Source organism: Chiroxiphia lanceolata, chromosome 18 (assembly GCF_009829145.1).
Source record: "Chiroxiphia lanceolata isolate bChiLan1 chromosome 18, bChiLan1.pri, whole genome shotgun sequence".
Taxonomy (NCBI): Eukaryota; Metazoa; Chordata; class Aves; order Passeriformes; family Pipridae; genus Chiroxiphia; species Chiroxiphia lanceolata.
In genome coordinates this window covers 14,201,683-14,222,299 of record NC_045654.1, presented here as the reverse complement: position 1 = coordinate 14,222,299, position 20,617 = coordinate 14,201,683, and the positions used below count along the sequence as shown (strand labels likewise).

Genomic DNA, 20,617 nt, shown 5'->3' with positions numbered 1-20,617 from the left:
ACACTGAATTTCAATCTGTTAAAAGCAATAAACAAGCAAACCCTGGATGCTGTTGTGTTCCCTTCTCTTTTCATTGCATTGCTGGTGGAGTCCCCAGAGATTTCACTCCAGACAGAATGAAAAACTTTGGTGGCAAAGGCAGGTTCGGGTTTATCACTAGGCAAAAGCACCCAAGACAGGCAGCTGAGATTGCTTCCAGGAGAACAGCAGAACTGAGCTCGGAATTCCTGAGGCTGCACAACACAGGCCTTTTGTAGCAGCCCTGCCTGAACACTCCCTCTGCACTTCAGGCTGGCTCTTGTTTCTCCCTCCTGACTTCTAGAGCTCATTTTACGAGTGGACAATTGCACATTATCAGCCAGAGCTTTGAACACGACTGCCAGTGCAGCAGCAGCAGCCACAGAGGCATTGCTGGAATACTCCTCTCCTGTGCTGCTGCTTGAATGGCTCACACCAGATCTGCTGAGATAGTTTTAGAGGTGCAATGAAATTATTCCTGGTTAGGTGGAGATTAAATGCACATCATCTGTTACTGGACATCTGTTTAGGTTAATGCCCTTAGTATTCCTAGTGTTTTCCAGTAAGAGGAAATAAAGAGCTCTAAGTAACAAAAAACAAAGTGGAATAAAACTACTGCATTTAATTAGCAAGAACTACTGCCAAATAAAATGCATTTTGAACTGTAAAGCTAATTAATCAACTGGAAATCAAAGCAATCGTCATTTATAGTGAAAAGGAAAAACATCCAGTTTGTTTTTGTCATCTCAGAAGTGACTGATTACCACTTAGCATTATAATGATATTCCTTCAGAGTAAATTATAGACTGGCTTCACCTTTCTTGAATATAAGGAAATAAATTTATTGCTTCTCAGCACTCCAGAAATGAGTTTTGATTAAACTAGAACAGTAGATAAACAGATATTCTTTATTTAAAAAAATAAATAAATTTCAGTCTGCCATCATACTAAATGAGCACAACAAATGGAATATAAATACTACCTGCAGAGTTCCCATGTTACGAGGCAGAGCACAGCCAGCTCTCAAAGCACAGCCAGCATGTGCTACTTGGAGGCTCTCTGACAAGAGACAGCTCTCCTTTGCCAGCTCACTGGAAAAATATCCCTGCTAGTTTCAACACTGTATATTTAGACCTAGTTTGCTAAATATCCTGTAATGGCTGGGGAAGAACAGATGGAACACCCAAGGCCACTGCTCATCTCAGAGAATTATGACTACCAGTAAAAACTTGGAGAGCTACTATAATTTTTTGCAGAGATTACAGAATTATGATGTTTACCTCTAATGGCTTAATCCATGTTTGTAATAAGGTCTGCCTGCAGAATCCAACACTGATAAGGCAGTAAACAGTTTCAGCCCCGGACCCATTTTCACCCTCACAAGGTTTCTGAGAAATTCTATTCTGGCACTGAAATTCATTGGAACTGCTCTGGTCTCCATCCAAACATCCCCTGCGGCTGCTGAGAAGAGAAGGGGAAATCCATTTCACTCCTCATGATTTATGGGAGACTGAAGAACAATATCTTTCTCCTTACTTTATGAGCTGACATATTTTTCCACCCTTTTCCACTTAATGGCTGAACTTCGAAACTTGGCATATACTTTATTACTCTTTTTGGACAATGTCCAAGACTAAGTTCAAATAAAAACAGGTTAAATAATGGAGTTATAAGTGTTTGAAAACTCCCTGCAAAGTGTGCATGAATTCAGTAACCTGAAACGTAATTCTCCATTTTCCCATCATTGCAACAAACCAACCCCCGTCCAGAGCATCTCAAAAGCAGGCCCTACACTCCCCAAAATCTGAGTTTTCCAGCCCAGAAGTGCTGCAACTTTATACACAGCCTGAGAGTCCCCAGCAGCAGGCTGGAAGTGTTCCTGAGGAGACTGACTGTTCCATAAATATGAAGGAGCAGAGACATGGCAGCAGGACTGTTTTGTAAGAGATTAACAAGGAAAGATTTAGATTAGCATATCTTACCTCATGATTACACCACGCTGAGGGCAAGTGCACTACAAATTACCTGCCAATGAAGCTGCTATAACTCATTTAGGCTCCAGTAACTCAACCCCACGCAGTTGCATGCTACATCCAAGAAAGCATCATCCATCTCTCAGCAGCCAGGAAAGCCAAGTGCCCCACATGCACAGACAATCTCAATCCTCTCCTGACAGCCACGTGTGCCTTCGGCGCTCCCGCACCGCGGACGTGGTGCAGCTGAGGAAACAGCTGCAGCCAGGGAGCTAAATTCCCCCTCAGTGCTCTCATCTCCAGAAATTCTGGCTCCCGAGCTGAAAGGACTGTTCTAAAGACTAATTCATTAAAGACAACGCAGACACCGACCTGTAATTAGCTCTCTGACTTCCATGTCGTTTGTTTTTCGCAGCAGTCTGATCAGCGCGGGGATCCCATCACAGTTCTTTATGGCCACTTTGTTCTCGTTGTCCTTCCCGTAGGAGATGTTCCGGAGAGCCCCGCAGGCCTTGCGATGCACCTCAGGCTTGGGATGGTCCAGCAGGCCCACCAGGATGGGGATCCCCTTGAGGTGCCTCACGTCCTTCTTGATCTTGTCGTTCTCGTAGCACAGGTGCTGCAGGTAGGCCGCGGCGTTGGACTTGACGGGGTCGATGGGGTGGCTGAGCATGGCGATGACCTCGGGCAGGTCGGGGTCCCTCCAGCGGGGGTCCTTGCGGATGCTGTCGATGGAGGGGGAGCGCTTGCCCAGGCGGTCGATGCTGGCCATGCTGCCCCGCTCGGGCTGGGCCAGCGGCGCCGCGTAGCCGCCGTGCAGGTACGGGATCCTCTCCTCCACCAGCTCCGGCTCCACGGGGTCCTCGTAGCCCCTGCGAGAAACAACGGCCCCCAGATAAAGGAAGGGGGAAAAGAAAGGAAAAAGGCACATTTCAACAGCTGTAACTCTGAGGCAGTGCAGTGATTTCAGCCGCGAGCAAACCTTTTAGTATCACAAACATCATCAGGGGCAGCATGTTTACCATTTCCAATAATTTATTTGTAGTAACTTGAAAATTAACCATAGTGGAGTTCTCGGTAGCGATGGGACTCCAGTACAGTGTTTGTTTGGTTGGCAATGAAATGATGACAGGAACTGCAAGCCATCAAACAGATTGCTTTCATTTTGGTCACTTAGCAAAACAATTACAAGGGAGCTGGATTACATTCAGTAGGAAACACTGATCTTCATTAATGCTGCTACTTCGGCAACAAACCGAACTCTAATTAAAGGCACTCAAGGTCTGGGCAGAGACCACAGACACTTTTCAGCACATCTGAGAAGTTCCAGTACACTTCAATGTTGATGCTCACACCACTGTACTCCAACACTCTTCTTAATCCAACTTCTTAAACCAACTTCTCAGGTGTAACTTTTTGTCAAACCAGCAGCACCCTTTTACCTTACTGGTTTTTCCTGGACGGGTTCATTACTGTCTCAGTATTGCCATTCTCATAGTCAAGCAAGTGGTTTTAACTGCTACAAAATGATTCTTAAAATCTTTCATCTGAAGCACTGAGTGATGTTATTGAACCATTTCTTATGTCATGCTCAAGTACAGACTCCCAGAACTCAGAAAGGAAATGGAGCGTGCTGTTCTCCCAAAGGGACTGCTAATTAAACCAGGCCCTGGGGAGAGTAGCAACCGGAGGTGGAGGCTGAACTTAGCCTTGTACAATTAACGCTTTTTAATGTTAAAAGTGCCTCTCCTGACTTTAAGTTGCTTTAATTGCTGTTCTAGACCATAAACTGAATGAAAGGATACAAATGGGCAAGTATTCAAACCCCAGAATGAATCTGAAGAAATCCTTTTATCGATGCAGTATTTGTGTATGTATAATTCAGTAGTTGCTCTACACAGTAATTTACACTGCCTGGACAGTCCTATCTTCTGTTAGAGTACAAAGCTGTTTCCATCGTTCCAAGAAGAAAGCAACAACATTGAAAAGATTTACTTTTATGCATGTGCACAAGGCAGAAGGATTAACAAAACTTTTTAGCTACTCCTCAAGCAAAATTCTATTTTCACAAATGCAAATTTGTGATAACCAGCATTAAAACTACAACAAAATCTCATTTCTCAAATTCATCCTCATGTTAAGAGTTCTTATTGATTGCACAAAAGAAAAGTAGCAGAAGATTAATTTTAATAATTGCCCTCTGCACAGCTGTTGCTTACTGGACTTGGTAACCTGCAATTCAGCATGTCTCAGTCCTGTGAGCTGCCACAAGATAACTGTGCACCACCTCAATTAAACCTGCACAATTAAGTCTCTCTCTTCCCCTCATCGTGCAAATACACAAAGATAATTACTGTCTCGGGATGCAGTTTGTTTGCTTTATTTCCATAAAGTCCTCCAAATAGAACCACACAGATGGGCCCATCTTCCTCACTCTGTTTCCTCTTCCCTGTGCCACACGAAGCTCCTTGGTTTCATTCCATTTGCCAAAATAAAACTTCAGTTAGGACTTTAAATTGCAATGCTGTCATGACAGAAGAGAGAGCACCACATAACATGGTGCTGGTCTTTTCATACAGTCCCATCCCTACATGAACCATTCACCTGTAACTGTTCCTGCCAACCCCAACCTGCTGCTGCTGGACCATCTCCTCAGAGAAAAAAGAGATTGCACATCTAACACCCCCATCTCAGCACACAAAGACAGCTACTTTGAAACAAGACAGCAGCTCTCAAGTACCTGTAGAGAAAGGATGAAATCAAAAAACACAATTGCTGAAGGAAGCCCACACAGGTCAGGTCCAACACACCTGTGAGGATGAAACAGTGTCAAGAGCTGCTGGTTAATGCACCATAACAAAACTCCACGACTGCACAAGGCAGCAAAGAAAACACCTGGACACTTGACCCTTGAAGACCCCAATCATTATCTAGAAACTCTGAGATCCTGGTATGACTTAAGAGCTGTACAAGAAAGCCCAGTGAGGGTAATTATCACATCAATTCAGAGTCACATGACTGAACACAGATCAAGGCTGAAGAAGGTTAAAAAAAAACCAGGGGGAAAACCCCAACCAAACAAAACCAACCACAAACAAACCATACTGCAATTAAAGAAAAAGAATGCTGAAATACTTATTGAAATAAGAATTGCATAATATCAGCTTTGCCACTGTTGAACAGCATTGAAGGGAAGGAGTTTACCAAAACAGATGTCTGAAAGGAGCAAAACAACTGCTGAGGCAGCACAAGGCAGAAGTGCCACAGACCTCGAGTGTCTGAGCAGCCTGGGCCACATCCCACATCCTCTCCTGGAGCAGGGGCTCCAAGGACAGGAAGGGTGGACTGGCCAATAGAGAAGTCAAAAGCACGTGTCTATCAGGGAGTTAAACACACTCTGAGCACCAACACATTTACACACAAGGAGAGTAAAGAAATCATCTTTTTGAGTCAGACTGGTGCAGGCCAAACACCACTTTTCACTTTCAGCAGCAGCTGTGCTGGGAAGGAAAAGCCACGACACAGAACAGGAGCAACAAGAGCTGCAGCAGATCCAGTCGTTGGTTCTCAGGAGGCCAAGAGCTCTTTACTCCCGGGACTGAGGAGTCTGGTACTGTGCCAGACTGGCTGACTGCAGGCAGCTTGCCTTCCATCTGTCTGAGCCAGGCAGCTGAGTTCTCAGGATGGCACGGGTCTCACTAATCACCTGTCTCAGGGCACTGATCAAAACATATTCCAGCACAGATAAAAACGGGGAAAGAGCTTGTGCATTTATCATCTTCCTCGTGGCTTCAACACAGGCACATCTGAGTAAACAGGTGAGGGATTTAAACATTTAATCCTCAACAACTTATACAAGTGTTACATTCCCCACAGTTTGCAGCTGGCGTCTGCTTTGGATAAAAGACCAGAAAGGCTTGAGAGTTCAGTTGGGAACTTTGTGCCAAACACTGAAGAGGAAACGTGAAGACTCTGCAAGACTGAGGTTCTGCTTTTGCCAGGCTCTGTCCCCTGAGAGGAGACACAGAGGATCCAAAACGGGAGCGAATCCTCTGCTGAGACAAGTCTGAATTATGGAACACATGGTTAAAACACCAAAATCCACTGGACTGGAACCACCTAAAAACTGCCAAGGGTTGAGCTGACTCAGGTCACCTCCTGCCACACTGAACTGCCACACCAGCCTTCTGCCACCAGAGAGGAACAGACTGAGAGCAAATTCAGCTAAGGCAGAGGCTCAGAAAAAAACCAGGTATTTTTCAAAATGTCCATGGTGTTTGCTTTGCCCTGTTCTGCCCAGGTATGTCCACAGCTCCTGGCCCATAATGGCCCATCCCAGTGCTGCCCACACATACTTGGAATGAGTGGGCTTAGGACAGAAGTGCTGACTGACAGTTTACCTACAAATACAGGCCTTTATATCTGGGATTCCAAAAAAGACATCAGAAGAAGAAGGAGACTGACATGAACATAACACCCATATTCTCACACTGTCTATACACAACACAAGCAGGAAAGACCTACTGTTGCAGTTATTTAATCTAAAATCTGGCTCATTTCATGGTAATAATAATTTGGACCATGAAATGACCACGAAATGTAGTTTCAGTCTCTTAGATCAGGCTTCTGACATGGAAAATTTAACAGCAGAAAAGTGTTTTGTTGTTGATTTAGTCAACATAAAAAATTTATATCCTGTCTAGTCTGGAACAGTAACACTGGCAATAGCTGCTCCAGAGTCTGCAAGTGCAAACTGCAGTGATCCACTCTGGAAAGGAATTACCATAGAGGCAAGGAAAAGCTGAACAGAAGATAATTTAAATAAACAAGATGAATTATGACTCAGCATTTTTTCCCAGTTCATCTGTGTTAACTTCAATTTAATAATCAAGAAATATTCAAATAATAGTAGGGATGCCCTTTGCAAATAAAAGATATTCAGTACTTCCTGTTTCTCTTTTGAAAAGGACTGTATGGAACAGATCTAGCAACACTGGAAGACTGCTATAGTAAAATACCTCCTAATATAATAAATGCAACCCATCCAATGAAGAAAAAAGGTAATAAACCCAATTAAAGATGTGTAATTACCCTCATAAGTAAACTTGAGTAGTATTAAATCAGTATTATGCACCCCAAATGCCTTTCTCTCCCTCAATTTATTATGCAGCCTGACTTACACTGAACCAGAGCACAGGTTGAGGGAAAGAACATTAAGTACCAGGTACTCTTGCAGAAAGTAATATATCTCACATCAGAGACTCAGTATAAAAGAAAACAAGAAAGAAACCCAGGCACAAGCACAGAAGAGCCAAGAGAGGGAATATCTGTCTTTGTGCATTTCTCTGGAATTGTAGATGTTTGTGAGGAGGCACATTTTTCCCCAACTGAAAACTAAACATAAGTAGCGTACGAGGCTGGTGATGACAGAGGGGAAGTGCAATAGGTGTTTATTTATCTCTGTGATCCAATGGAGCAGCCAAGGCATGGGAAGAACAATCTGTGCTTGTCATCCCCCTGAGCAGGATCCCCCCAGACACAGCTGTCTCCTCCTCTCACAGGGAGTCCCACTCACTGCCACCGACTCAGAGGAGAAACCTGCACTCAGTCCCCTCACCCACAACAGCTCCAGCCTGGGAACTCACAGGAAAGGTTCTTCTTCTGCCTTTAAACCATTAACAAATGGGGCAGCAGCTACTGGGAAGGAACTGAGAGAGAACTCAGCAGGTCGGTCAGCACAAGAATTCCATCTGAGACACGATGAGGTGCCCAAGCTGAGAGCTGGTGCAGTGCAGAACATCCACCAGGGCTGTTCTTAAACCTGCTCTGCACACACAAACTTTGGAAATCGGAAATGCCACCGATTTATCACATTCAGTTAATCATTTTCACAGGAATAACTTACTTTAAAAAAAACTAGAGAGAAATAATAAGTTAGTAATTACCCTCATCCAGTACAAAGCACTATTTGTAGTCTTCAGTGTCCTGCAGATCAGTAGCATATCTGAAATGCAGGTTTATTGAATTGTTCAAGTATTTCTTTGAAGTGTCAAAAAGTAACTACTTATGAAGAGGCCCTCATAGAATCTTCTTATGTTCTCAACAGCTAAAGTTTGTTGCCACAGTCAGGCTAATTATTTGTCAAAGCCTCTTGATCATATTAAATATGAGGAAAAAAACACAACAAAAGAAATGTAATAGAAAAATTGTGAATTGGTCCTATCCAAAGTGCAAGGAACAATAAATCAAAGGGATGTTAAAAAACACCAAAAAACTTTTAAAATGCAAATGAGTAGGTTCTAAGAATACTTTTAATTATTCATCTTGCATACAGTTTGAAAAATTTTAATAAAAATTTAAAATCATTGATACCTGACTGTTTTTAAACGAGAAATGTAAACCTGTTTAGTGGCAGAGGAGCACCAATTCAAGTCTGATAGATTGCTCAGTATTTCAGCACCCACTGGGTGCAGATGTTCCCTTCAGCCCTGTAAAACACAGATGTGGTTCCACTGGTGGCAAAGCTTGCAAGGTCAAAGACATCCCAGGGGGACTGAAGGGGTGCTCTCGGAGATACCTTGACACCTTTGCACTGTGTTTTTGCCTTCCTTTTTTTTTTTTTTTAATATAGAGACAATTTCCAAGTGTTTGATTCTGTTTAGCTTTAAAATGAACATCTGGACACAGGAAGGAAGACAGAGCTATGCAAGCACGAATAAGGCAACACCTCCAAGCACGAGCACTCCAGGAGAGCAGAAAGGCCTCCACAGACCCACTGACCACCACAGCCAACCCAGCAAAGCCTCAGGGCAGAAGGGTTAAGTCTGAAGACTGTCTACACACACAGAGCAAGTGGATCCAGACCCTCTTTACAGCTCTGGCAACTGCTCTAAATTAAAAGGAAAAGAATGAGAACAAAATCCATATCAAAACATGAACCACGAGGACATGACTTCATGCAAGCACAGGCAGAATTTGTACACCCCTTGGAAAACAAAGCATTACAAGTTTTTCAGGTCCGTACAAGACGACTTTCGGCTGAGTAACACGACTCTTTCCCTGAGCTTGTGGGGTGTTGGATTCTTTTCCTCAAATGCAGGAGCAGATATCTGTGAATCCAGCATAAACAACTAATAACAAAAAACATGGCATAAAATAGAACATCCCCTAGAAACTGGGCTGAACCAGAAGTAATTTGTGACTCATCACTTTAGTTACATTAAATGCAACACAGATACTCTTATCTCGTCTTTATAGAGGCACAGGACAAAAAAATGATCTGTGAGGTTCTGCACAACCTGGTCATGCAGCTGAGAGTGTGTGGTTAGCACAGGATCAGGGGCTGAGGCTGCCCAACACCTCCCAAGACGGCCTGAATACAGCAAGGCACCCTTCAGCAACAGGTATCAGCTCGTCTGCAAAGCTCAGCCAGCTGTTCATGATTTTTGTTTCACACATATGCACACAGCCACACCTGCCAGAAGGCTCACAGATCACAAATCCCTCTTTTCACCTTGCTAGTGTGGGATGGCTCCAGGACAACACAATGCAGTCACAAGTCTTTTTTAAGAAAAGAAAAAAAATTAACTTAGCCCCCCTGTACAAGATCATCCTTTTTTTCTAAAATCAACCTGAACTAAGCAGCCCAGAAACACAGTGTGAGGGTTCTTGAGCCCTACCTTCACTCTCTTTTGTACTTCATGTGTGTTTTGCAGTCATTTATGGGCTAATGACAGGGGCAACCTGTTTTTCTGTCACATAACTCCAGAACTTACCAGATCAGTAACAGTTTGAACACGCGATCGAATAAGCCAAACAGCTGCAGGTTAGCACTGCGAGGAACAAAGGGGTTTTACCTTCCTTTGTGAGGTCTCCCTCTCTCTGGCACACCTGCAGACGTCCTCCTGTTCACAGTGGAGTAATCAGGATCCAGTTCATAGCCTTCATCATCCACTCCCAGGCTGCGGTTGTCGTCCTCCAGTCCGTAGGGCTCCGGCTGGAAGCGCTCGGGCTGGGAGCGGTTCAGGTCAGCGTTGCTGCCCACGGGCACCTGAGGCTGGGCCACGGGACCGTAGTTGTCCCTCCTGCTCGGCAAAGTGAAGCTGCCATCGTCGGGCCGGTAGGCGCTCCCCGGCACGTAGGCGTAGCGGGGCCGGTAGCCGACGCCGCGGGACAAGCTGCCGTAGCTGTCGGAGAGGTCCCCGTAGCCGTCGTGGCCGAGGTACGGGCGGTACTGGCCCTCGTGGCTCTCGGGGTAGGAGTCGTTGTAGCTGTTGTAGGACCTGGTGAGCGTGGAGGACGCCTGGGGGGTGATGTAGCGCTCGCCGTTCTTGAGGTACCTCCTGTCGATGGAGTCCGTGTAGCTGCCCATGGGCGACGAGCCGTCCATGGCGGGCAGCCCGTCCGGGCCCAGCGGCACCTGGCGCACCGTCCTGGTGGTGACCGTCTTGACCATTTTGGTGACCTGGGAAGAGGCAGGGAGGACATGTGTTAACCTGCTCCTTGTTGCACCACGTGATGAGACACACGGGGAGCTGAAGAGTGAAACGGGGAGGGCACCACAGAGCAACCACAGCGATGTGCCACTGAACGGAGCACCGGGGCACTCGTGGGCTCACCCGTCAGCTTTCGGACTGAAGAGTGGACAAATATTTCTAATGGAGGCTAAAAGACATTCTAGAGGCAGAGCTAAGTGCACTCTGGGCTCTTTCTACCACATCAAAATCACTGCAGACATGTGACAGTGCACGGAAGCAGTGCGAAGTCATTACAGCATTCCAACTTACCCAAAATGTTTTCAGGAGACATCTGTCCTACAGAAGACTTTATGATGCTGAGGAGACACAGCCTGTCCTCCCACAATTAGCATAAATATCATAACACATTCTCTAGTTTGACAGAAATAAAGTTACATGCTCCTACCCGATCTGGACTGAGTTTGCACCACTGTGTAACTGGATGGAGCTCAAATCTGGCAGCAGCATTTAGGAAACCGTGATCTCAAACAGAAAAGTTTTGGGCTTCAAGATTCTGGACAACAAACCTGCTTTCTCCTTTAAGATATGCTGACATCCAAGAATCACCATACAAGCCCAAAAGGTAGTTGTTGTCGTTCCTTTGTTTTGGTGACCAACATATTTGCAATAATTAACCCCACAGTGTTTTTGCAACTGGAACCACCTGGGAAAACTTACTGAGCTGGACAAGATTGTTTAAAACATTAAAGAAAAATCTCCCACAAATGCATCTTTATCGTTTCTTCCATAAATCACATTTCATTTCAACAGAGAACTGACAAAAACTGGTTAACTGTCCAGAGGGCCTCTGTGTTCAGGGTTTTTTGCTAAAGGGTAAGGACAGACCCCTCAAGACTTTGCAAGAATGTTCCGCCCTTCGTGGGAAAGTCTGGTAATCTGTTTAAGACAGTTCTGGACAAAAGCCACTATTATTACAAACTAGTAAAGGGCCTTCTGTTTGGGTTGGTATCTGGGGTCCATCAGCTGTCTGGACTGTCTTCCAGAGTGACCAGCAAAGGCTCTTTTGAGGAGAATACAACATTCGGCAGAGGCCAATCCATCCTTGGCAGCCCTAGCCCTAATAAAGTTACTTTAACCTATAAAAAGTTACCCTAACCCTAGAAAATGCTAACTTTCAGTCCACTGGAAAAAACCCAACCAAGCAACAAAACAGCACACCCACAAAGGTGAGAAGGAGAATCAACCCCCCAACAGTGTTACACACAGCAGGGGAGGAGTACAAAAGAAAACTAAGAGATATTTTGGGTTTCTTAAGTAAGAGGTAACTAAGCATCAGCAACCACACTTTTCTTCCTGTAAGCCTCAGAATGAAATGCGTATATCAAGAGAAATGGTAACTGTAACATGCAACCCTGGATCACCCAATGGCTCTAAAGTCCAAATAGATATTTTGACCTATAGCCCCCAATTTAAACATTTAGATTGGCAACAGATAAGCCAAGCTGCTGCAAAACAAAATAATTAGAGTACATCTCTTGAAGTGGCTCCAGACATGTCCTCTAGCCAGATGTTTTCACACAGAAACCTCAAACAGAAAAAAAATTCACCCAAACAGCATTTCTTTTCCTAGAGACATCTGTGAGCAAATGATACTTCAAGGTAATGAAGTAATGAAATCCTCCAAGGCTGAAAGCAGCACAAATGGCTCTCCAGCAGCAGCATAATCAACAGCATCACGTGCTGAACACAGCACAGCCAGGTACCAACACGACCTTGGTGTCTGATGTGAGCCAGAGCTGAAAGAGCTCTCCTCTTCAACCCTACTGATTTCCTTAGCAAGAAAACACCAGGAAAGACGCCCTCTTCCCTGCCTCCCAATCTTGTCTCCCTTTTCTAAAAAGCACAATTTTAATAACAAGACACAGAATGCAGCAGGGGTTTCTGTTTGTCACCTGGGCACAGCACTCCTTTCCACTCTGTTATCAGTGTGAGCACTGTCAGGGCATTTATCAGCCCAGACAGCACTGAGCAGAGAGAAAGAGCTGGTGGAGCTCACAGTGGCTCTTTGTAAAGAGGATACACACAAAGCAGCACAGCTCAGTGTTCTCCTGCTGGAGTCTGAAACAACAGTTTTATTCAAAGTAAGTTCATAAGTGATCTTTTAAGGGCAGAAAAGGCGACATTTCTCAGGCCTGGCACTTGTGAGTTTTGCAAAGCCGTGACAAAGCTGGACAAGAAGTGTTGGGCCTTTGTGTACTTGAATTTGGGAACCAGTAATGGGAATAGCAGGAATTGAGGTACCACGTCAACAATCTGATGAATCAGAAATGGATATATTTTCCCAGAAGGGAACAAGGAGGCAGCTTTGTGATGCCAAGGAGTGCCCTCACACAACCCCCCAAAGCTCCTTCTTCCAGCACCACTCAACAAATGGAACTCCAGGCCTGGTTTTCAAGACACAAGTTGCCATGCTGGTACAGTTTGTCATGTGTAGTTTTTCATGAAGTTGTTAAGCTCAGACAATACTTAGTCCCCAATACCCCTCATGTGGCTGCAGCAACAGCACTGAAGAAGGACCATCTTTGACCTGCAGGATCCTTGGACAAAGGCTTGGATCATTTTTGCCAAGCAGGAGGAGGTAACACAGCACAGGAATGTTGTGGCCAGGACAATGTCTCCAATAGTGGGTACATGGATACAAAAAAGACAAAGAAGAATTTCAGGTCACTGAAAATCAATTCCTAGACAATGTGTGACCTACCACTCACACTTAATGAGTTTTTCACCATGCTCTGACACTCTACAGAGTATTTACAGAGATTTTTTTCCTTTTATTACTATTTTAAATAACCCAAGGGATTCCTTTGCAATTTTTTCCCAATTTGCCTTCTTTTCCCATCTTCGAGACTAGCACAGACAAGCTTTCAATGGCTATGGATAATCAAAAAGCCACACTTGGAGTCAGGCAGCACGTGTAAGAACAAGTTTACAACGTTAGCACAGCTTCACCTCTTATTTTCTGAGAGCTGCACCTACTGGCAAACAGAAAGAATCAGGACAATCAAAACCCCTTGTCAGACACATAAAAAGGAACATTTCACTCGAGCATTAAAGTACACATTTCTCACAGCACAAAAGCACTCAGTAATGCCAAAGGTGTTATGGAGGGGCAATCAAAGTCATATCTGGAGAGGCAGGGAGTATTTGCACTCATGCCTCATTTGTCAGGGATAGGCACCGAGACAGAAGATTTATCATGTGATAAACAGACTTTCTTGCTGACAGGACAATAAAGGGAGGCTTTTTGGAAGCAATTAGCCAGCACAGAGAGGAAGGTCCATTTATTAGGTTTCCAAGCAAAAAAAGAAACCCAACCAACAAACCAAACATCGTTATCTCAGGAAATTCTGCTCAAGGGAACGTTTCATTTATGTTTCTTTAAGAACACAGGCAGACTGGAGAAGCTGACAGTATAGCAGCCTTCTCTCCCAACATTTTTGTGGTTTCCTTAATATTGATGCATCAGCCAGAGAGAATGAAGCTCTTCCAAATGGGAGTCCCAGCAGGCTGTTCTCTGTGACACCCAATCCCCCAGATGCACCCAATCTTGAGAAAGATCTATTAGCATAAATTCCTCACTACAGATAAGGTCTAATGAAAAATTTAGAGGTACAAGTTACTTTGAGAAAGTGCAATTTGATTTCCTCTGTTTACTTTCCATCTCTAAAGAAAACCTGCTTAAAAGGGTTTTTTAGCCTGATGACAAATCAAAGATGCTCAATTGTTTCAAAGCTACGGTCTCTGAGCAGCAGATGAAAGCTCCAGAGTACTTCCCTGTGAAAAGCCTGTCAGAGTAGGCTTAAAATATATTTGTAATTTTTTATTCCCTGTAAAGACATTAAGATTTCAACTACAGTATAAAAAGTTCCAATCTACCTAATTATTCAGGCCTCTGCAGCCCAAATCCTGCAAGTCAGTGTTTTCACTGCTGCTTCCCCCCACCCCGAATCTAAACACACTTCAGGTTTACTGACCTTACCATTGTCCTCAACCTCAGACAGCAATTACTTTATTAAATAATCCCCTTACAGGCCCCATGACAATGTTTTCACTAATTCTATTTCTGGAAATACATTTGCCAACAGAACATAAAGGAAATATTCACACATTTGAAGCAGCTTCTGTATTTTTCTGTCCCTCATCTTTCTATTTGCCTTGAAGGATGGTAGAACAAACATGTAACTATCCAGCAACTGGATTTACTGAATGCATATGGCACAAGTAGATCCCTCCCAGGGCTCAGTCACAGAGGAGTAAAGACAGTACAGAGATTTCAGCTGAACTGGGCCATCATGGTCAAACACAGTCATCTTAACCAGTACCTACAATTCTGCCTTCCATTGTGGTTTTGAGGTTGGGTTTGTTTTGCCTTTATTTTTTTTAATCAGTTAAGTGCATTATAAAAGCTGACAGGGCTAAAAATTTTGTGGAAACTGTCATAACCCAAAAAAACAGATGAGAAGGAATCACATGTCACAGGAAGCACTGTGACATTTCTGAGAGCTTCTTTTTGAATCAGAGACTGTAAAAGTTCATCAGACCAAAGCTACTGCCTTTCTATTAAATGCTGGGCAAGAACTCACCCAGTAGGTTTTCAAAACAACAGCTCAAATTTCTCCCCTTCAATTTTAAGCTTAACATTTCACATTTTGAAAGGGCTCTCAACTTTGCCTGCAATCCCTACCTGCTCTCTGACCCAACTGCTCTGAATTTCTGTTGGAGTTCCAAAGCCCTGCCCTTCAGGGCACCACCACAGCCCAGGGGTTTGGGGATTCCCAGAGCAGGTGCTGGAGGTGGGAGCAGCAGTTCTTCACCGCTGGGGAAGATCCAGACCTGCTGAGTGTCGGAAAGCATGAGGAAAATGGATGGACTACAAATTAAACAAGTTTGTATATGGACTGGACTTCACATTTTGTTATGACAAAACAACAATTCCAATGAATATCAGTGACCCAAATCTCTCCAACCTTTCAGCATGTCAATGATAAAAATAAAAGGTGCCTGAAGAAAGAAAAAAAATCCAACATTAACACAAGCACACACACGTCTAATTTGCTTCACTGAGTTCTCTTGAGCCACTTGCAACAGGCTCCCTTTAACTCCTGGCAGTGCTCCAGCCAGCAGCAAGAAGGGCTTGTCTCTCCCCAAGGTGACTTTCACTGCTTTAGCTTGATAGGTATTTGGCTTCCAGAGATATTATAAAGTTGAAATGAAGTATTATCTGCTACATCTTCTGTGCAGTGAATGTTATGTAGGGACTTAGTATAATACTATGAGAATAACAGGTAGGGGAAAATTACTCACAAGTACCTCATTTTGAAAAGGCAGATGTTCCCTATTTAAAATATGTCAAATATTAAATTCTATTACGCCTTCTTCCTGCTTCACTGCTGCAGGCATATCCAAAGATGTGGGGAAAAGCACAGCAAAACTGTCAATGCCTCCAGATTAAGGTTGTTTACTTAATACACTATTGAAAAGAATAACCTCTATAAATGATGGGTTTGTAACAATGGGGGAAGGAGCAGGGAATAAAGAACAGCAGCACACAGGAGCTTTCATGCTCACAGCCTTTGCTGTGCAGCATTTCAACAGGAAGAATTTCAGAGGCAACACTCTCCAGGAGCTGGAGATTCACACAATTTAGCAAAATTAAGTGACAGTTTCCTTCTGAAGAATCCAAAAATGCATCCTAAATGGCATTAGGTTGACTAATCCCCACTTAAACTATCCAGCAAAGAAAGAACACACTTGGAAAACATCTCTGGTCTTTCTGGCTCTTAAAAAAAATATGACCTGTGTTATTTACTCTGACAGAGGAATTATCTCATGCTGTCACTTTCTTTGCAAGAGAGATATGCTGCAGATTGTGACTGACACTGTCCAGGAGAGCCTTCTAGCTACAGATAAATAAAAACAGGTTCTAAACCCTTCCTTAAAAAAGCCTAGAGCAAGAACAGCAATGTAGAGCATAAAAAGGTTATCATTCAAAATAAAAAGAAAAGCTGAGCACAGGCCAATCCCTCCTAATCTCCCTGAACAGACTGTGACCACCTCAGCTTTACACACTGCCCTTATTAAGTGCCAGACTGGATGTTACTGCAGAAGAGATGGGACAATTCTCACCATAAGACATGTTGCTCCTTTACAAGGACAAGTTCCACCTGCACACTAAAAGCAAGGTAAGATTTATGTGGGTTTAGGGTTTTTTTTTGGTTTGTAGGTATTTTTTTAAATTATTTTTAGCTTTTTGGGTTTTTAGAAGTTTTTTTAAAATCTGTGGGGGAACAGGCAGAGACACAGAACTGCAGTTTTTGGGCTCAACAAAGATCCTCCTGTAGATGCCCAGTGGCCACATGTTTGCAGCTCCCATCCCAGGGAGAGGCTTTTCTTCACCACCCTCACCTGAGCAGTCAGAATTTCACCACTGCACAGAGCTACCAGAACACTTCATTTTCTCTGTAAGGCTCTCACATGACAGTATGACCTATGAAAGCACTATGATGGTATCTATTAGAAATGACAGTGTTGATGCCAATTAACTACAGGACAATTAACTGATGCTACTATGCCCCAGTGACAACAGTTTTCATTTCCACAGTCCCTACCAAAACAAAATGCAATTTGAAGACCAGTGTGATGGAAAAAAATTATAAAATCTGGCCTCAGATTCATATCTAAGAGCTGTGAAACCTGTGCCATTTTATCACAGCAAGGAAGAGTCAAAACAAAGCCATTTCAGAGGCAACAACCAGCCCAGCAGAGCCTCAGCCCCTCTTGTGACAGTCAGGGCTGAGCCAGCCCTGCCTGTGTTTGGACATTTCACAATCACTTTGCTCAACAACTGCATTTCTACTTTTTTTTTTTTTTGGTGGTCTTTTTAGCAATGAATTACTGGGGAACAGCTCTGGGCAGTACATCAGTAGGAGTCAGTGGCACTACTGGAAGCACCACAAATGCAGAGTAAGGGGGCTGTGCAGCCTCCCCCAGCCCTGGACACCCGGCAGTGCCTCAGTGACCTGCAGGAACAGGAGGAAGTCTCGCTCTCTGAGATGGAACAGGAGCTCCAGGGTTGCTGGTTTTCCCATTTTCCTTTCCCATATGCAGATACAATGCCTGTTTTGAAGCTGCCACTGTTATTTTCTGTGGGAAGATGGGAAAACAGAAGGTACCTGACACACAGGAGAGAACTGCCCCTTCTCTGCCGTGGCAGACACGCAGCTCTGTCAGTGGCACCACTATTTCAGACAAACTGCTTCACTCCCTCTGGTCCCGTTATCTGGGGGCCACTGCATGGCCTCGCCTCTATTTTTACAGCTGTAGCTATAATTTTATTCCCTTGCATAGCTGCACTTAGAGCCTCCTAAAACTATGTGCTACTATTAGTACATATAAAAAGGTGTCCATCACCACTGTAATTTTGTCACTTCCTTCCTGTAAATAACAGTTGTTGTTGCTGCCACTAGGAAGAAACCAGCATTTCTTCCACTAAGTCACAAACTACAGACATTACATTATTTGAAGGGTAGGGTCTTACTGTTTGTCCATTTCATTTTTATTTAAAGAGCTTCATCTCCTTCCAACAATGAGAAAACAGGCCAGTTATATTTACCTTCTAACTAACTGTAACAAATATTAAACCAGATATTCAGTTTATTATAATGTGTACAGGCCCACCTGACCTCAGGAAATCAACGTTCATTTACTTCAACCTGAGGCTCTGATGTGCTGAATAGGTCTCTTAGAGGACTGCGATTCTGGAACACCAGTAAAAATAAACACTGATTTATGCAGTGACCTCTGTTCAACTCCTATTAACACAGCAAGCAGTTGGACAATTCCCTTTTTTTAGTTTCAATCAATCTTGTCTAGAAGTTTTTAAAAAGGAAATCACCCTTAATCTTTGTAATGTTCCAGTTGTACTGAAAGCACACAAGGCAGCTCTGAACACACAGCACCTGCTCAACAGAGACTACAAAATTACCTCACACAAGGAACAAAACCAGATCAAGAAAATTAGAACATATGCAACACCTGTAATCCAGTCAGACCTGAGGTACAGGTCACTTGGGAGCACATCCAGCTTTCCCAGTGCACCAGGAGGAAAATGCCATTCACAAGACTGGTGTGGAATTTAAATTCTATGGTGTTATTTACACAGGCTGTTTCTTGCTCTAAAGGACAAATGCACAATCACATACTGATATAGATCACCACTAATCTAAGACACATTTCCAAGCACATTTTCCTCAGCCAAGCCCTACCAAACCATCTCATTCTCCCATCACTGTGTGTGTTTGCAGGGAATGCTGTGAGCTGCTTCAGTAAAATAAAGTGAATCTTAAAAGAATAAACAGCCTGAGAAGGGGTTCTAGTGTTTTTGTTTGGTTAACCTGGATAATTTCTCCTCTCAGTTCACAGCTCCATGAGAGCTGTATCAGCAGAGTTGACAAGGAGTGAGCTGGACACAGAGGGGGAAGTGAGAAAGCCCCGAACTGAGCTGTGCTGGCAAACACCACTTTGAAATCCCTGAGGATCCCAACAGCATGACTGTCAGCACTCAGGCTGCTCCCTGCTATTTCTGTCTCATGATTAGGTGGCATTCTGCCATTTTCCACCCTGCTTATTAACCCCTCACCTTGGTTTCTGTTCTCCTTGTGGTTCCATCCTCTGAAGTGACAATAGACACGTGGGAGGTGGGAGTGCCTGGGTCTTCCTCCACAGTAACTGTCTCTTCCACCATTTCTTGAGGCTCTTGCATCATTGCTATTGAGGTCTGGTTACTGGGGCTTTGTTCCTAAAGAAGCAGGTAAAAAAAAAAATACTGAAATTTTCACTTCTACCGTCATGGTGTAACTATTCTACTTATTTCAGATTCCTCAACTGAAAAAACACATTCTACCCAAAAACTTGCAAGTAACAGATTCAGAGAAAGGAGTATTTACTGTCCCAGGGAAGCATTCTTCAACTATGCTGGTATGACTGGGTTTGGTGCAGCAAACAGAAACCATGAGAAGCATCTATCAAATACTTCATATTTACAGGCAGCAGACCACTGCCTTACACTCAAACACTCTTTAAGCCTTCTCTTCGATGCCCAGCATAGGAGCAGTGGAATTTTTGTCTGTAAAAACATTCATTCAGTTCTGCTTTCAGAGCAGTTAATTTTACACACCATTAAAAGTTTCTTTTCCATTTGATAAAAAAGTACACTCAGTTGCAGACTAGAGAAGGCTATAAAACATCAACACCTACAATTAAATAGACACCCTTTCCAAAAAGAAATGGATGGCTGGAGATTAACAGCTGAATTCCGTGAAATGCTTCCCTTCCCACATCTTTGCTAAATCCATAAGGGCTAACTGGTTATAAACTTATTTAAAATTTATAACAGATAGACAACATAACGAAAACTAAACAGAAAGAAAGCAGATCAAAGGTAGGTTCTTGCAGAGCTGCTGCCCAGAGAGAACACTCTGCTGCTCAGCAGCACCAACATCTGAACCTGTTCCTCATGCAGTTGTGTGTTCCAGCACAGAAATCACAGAAGCTCCCTTTGGAAGATGAACACATTTCAGAAGCTCCACAGTGAGAGGCCAATAAAGAACCAGCTTACACACTGAGAAGTCAGACTTTTCCCGAGCATTATGAATCCTCAGTCACGTAAAATGAAATGACAGACTGTTCATTTCAGTAGAACCCCGAAGGGATCTGGCTACACAGGCCTTAAAGCCAAAGCTGGGCTTCTCTTGGCACATCCTGTCAAAAAGGCACTCAAAGAACATCCTTTATTAAGGACTATATATATACACACACATACACACACAAATACCTTTTTATATATATATATTTTAAAACCAAAACATAATGACACGAAGCTCTAAACTGCCAAGTGAACACACCCTCCCCAAAGAGAACACTATGGACAAATCCAGTATACTTCTTCACAGGAAAATAAAATGGTTGGGATGAAACTGTTGCCATGCATGAGCTGAGCCTAATTACATAAAGGTTTAAATATTCTCCACATGTGAGCAGCTTCATCGCCAGGGAACTACACAGTATTTCATACCATTTTACTTAGAAAAA

At 43.6% G+C, this 20,617-nt stretch overlaps 1 protein-coding gene across 8 annotated transcripts in view; it reads right to left on the bottom strand.

Annotated features, from left to right (window-relative positions):
* ARVCF (ARVCF delta catenin family member) overlaps nucleotides 1–20,617 on the bottom strand; it is a 239,979-nt gene that overhangs the window by 67,197 nt on the left and 152,165 nt on the right. For all 8 annotated transcript variants that reach the window (XM_032705632.1, XM_032705633.1, XM_032705634.1 and 5 more), the window contains 3 exons: nucleotides 19,167–19,325; nucleotides 9,848–10,455; nucleotides 2,364–2,863 (listed from right to left, as the gene is read on the bottom strand). In XM_032705632.1, coding sequence (XP_032561523.1) covers nucleotides 2,364–2,863; nucleotides 9,848–10,455; nucleotides 19,167–19,325 — 1,267 coding nt within the window. The remainder of the gene's footprint in view (nucleotides 1–2,363; nucleotides 2,864–9,847; nucleotides 10,456–19,166; nucleotides 19,326–20,617) is intronic.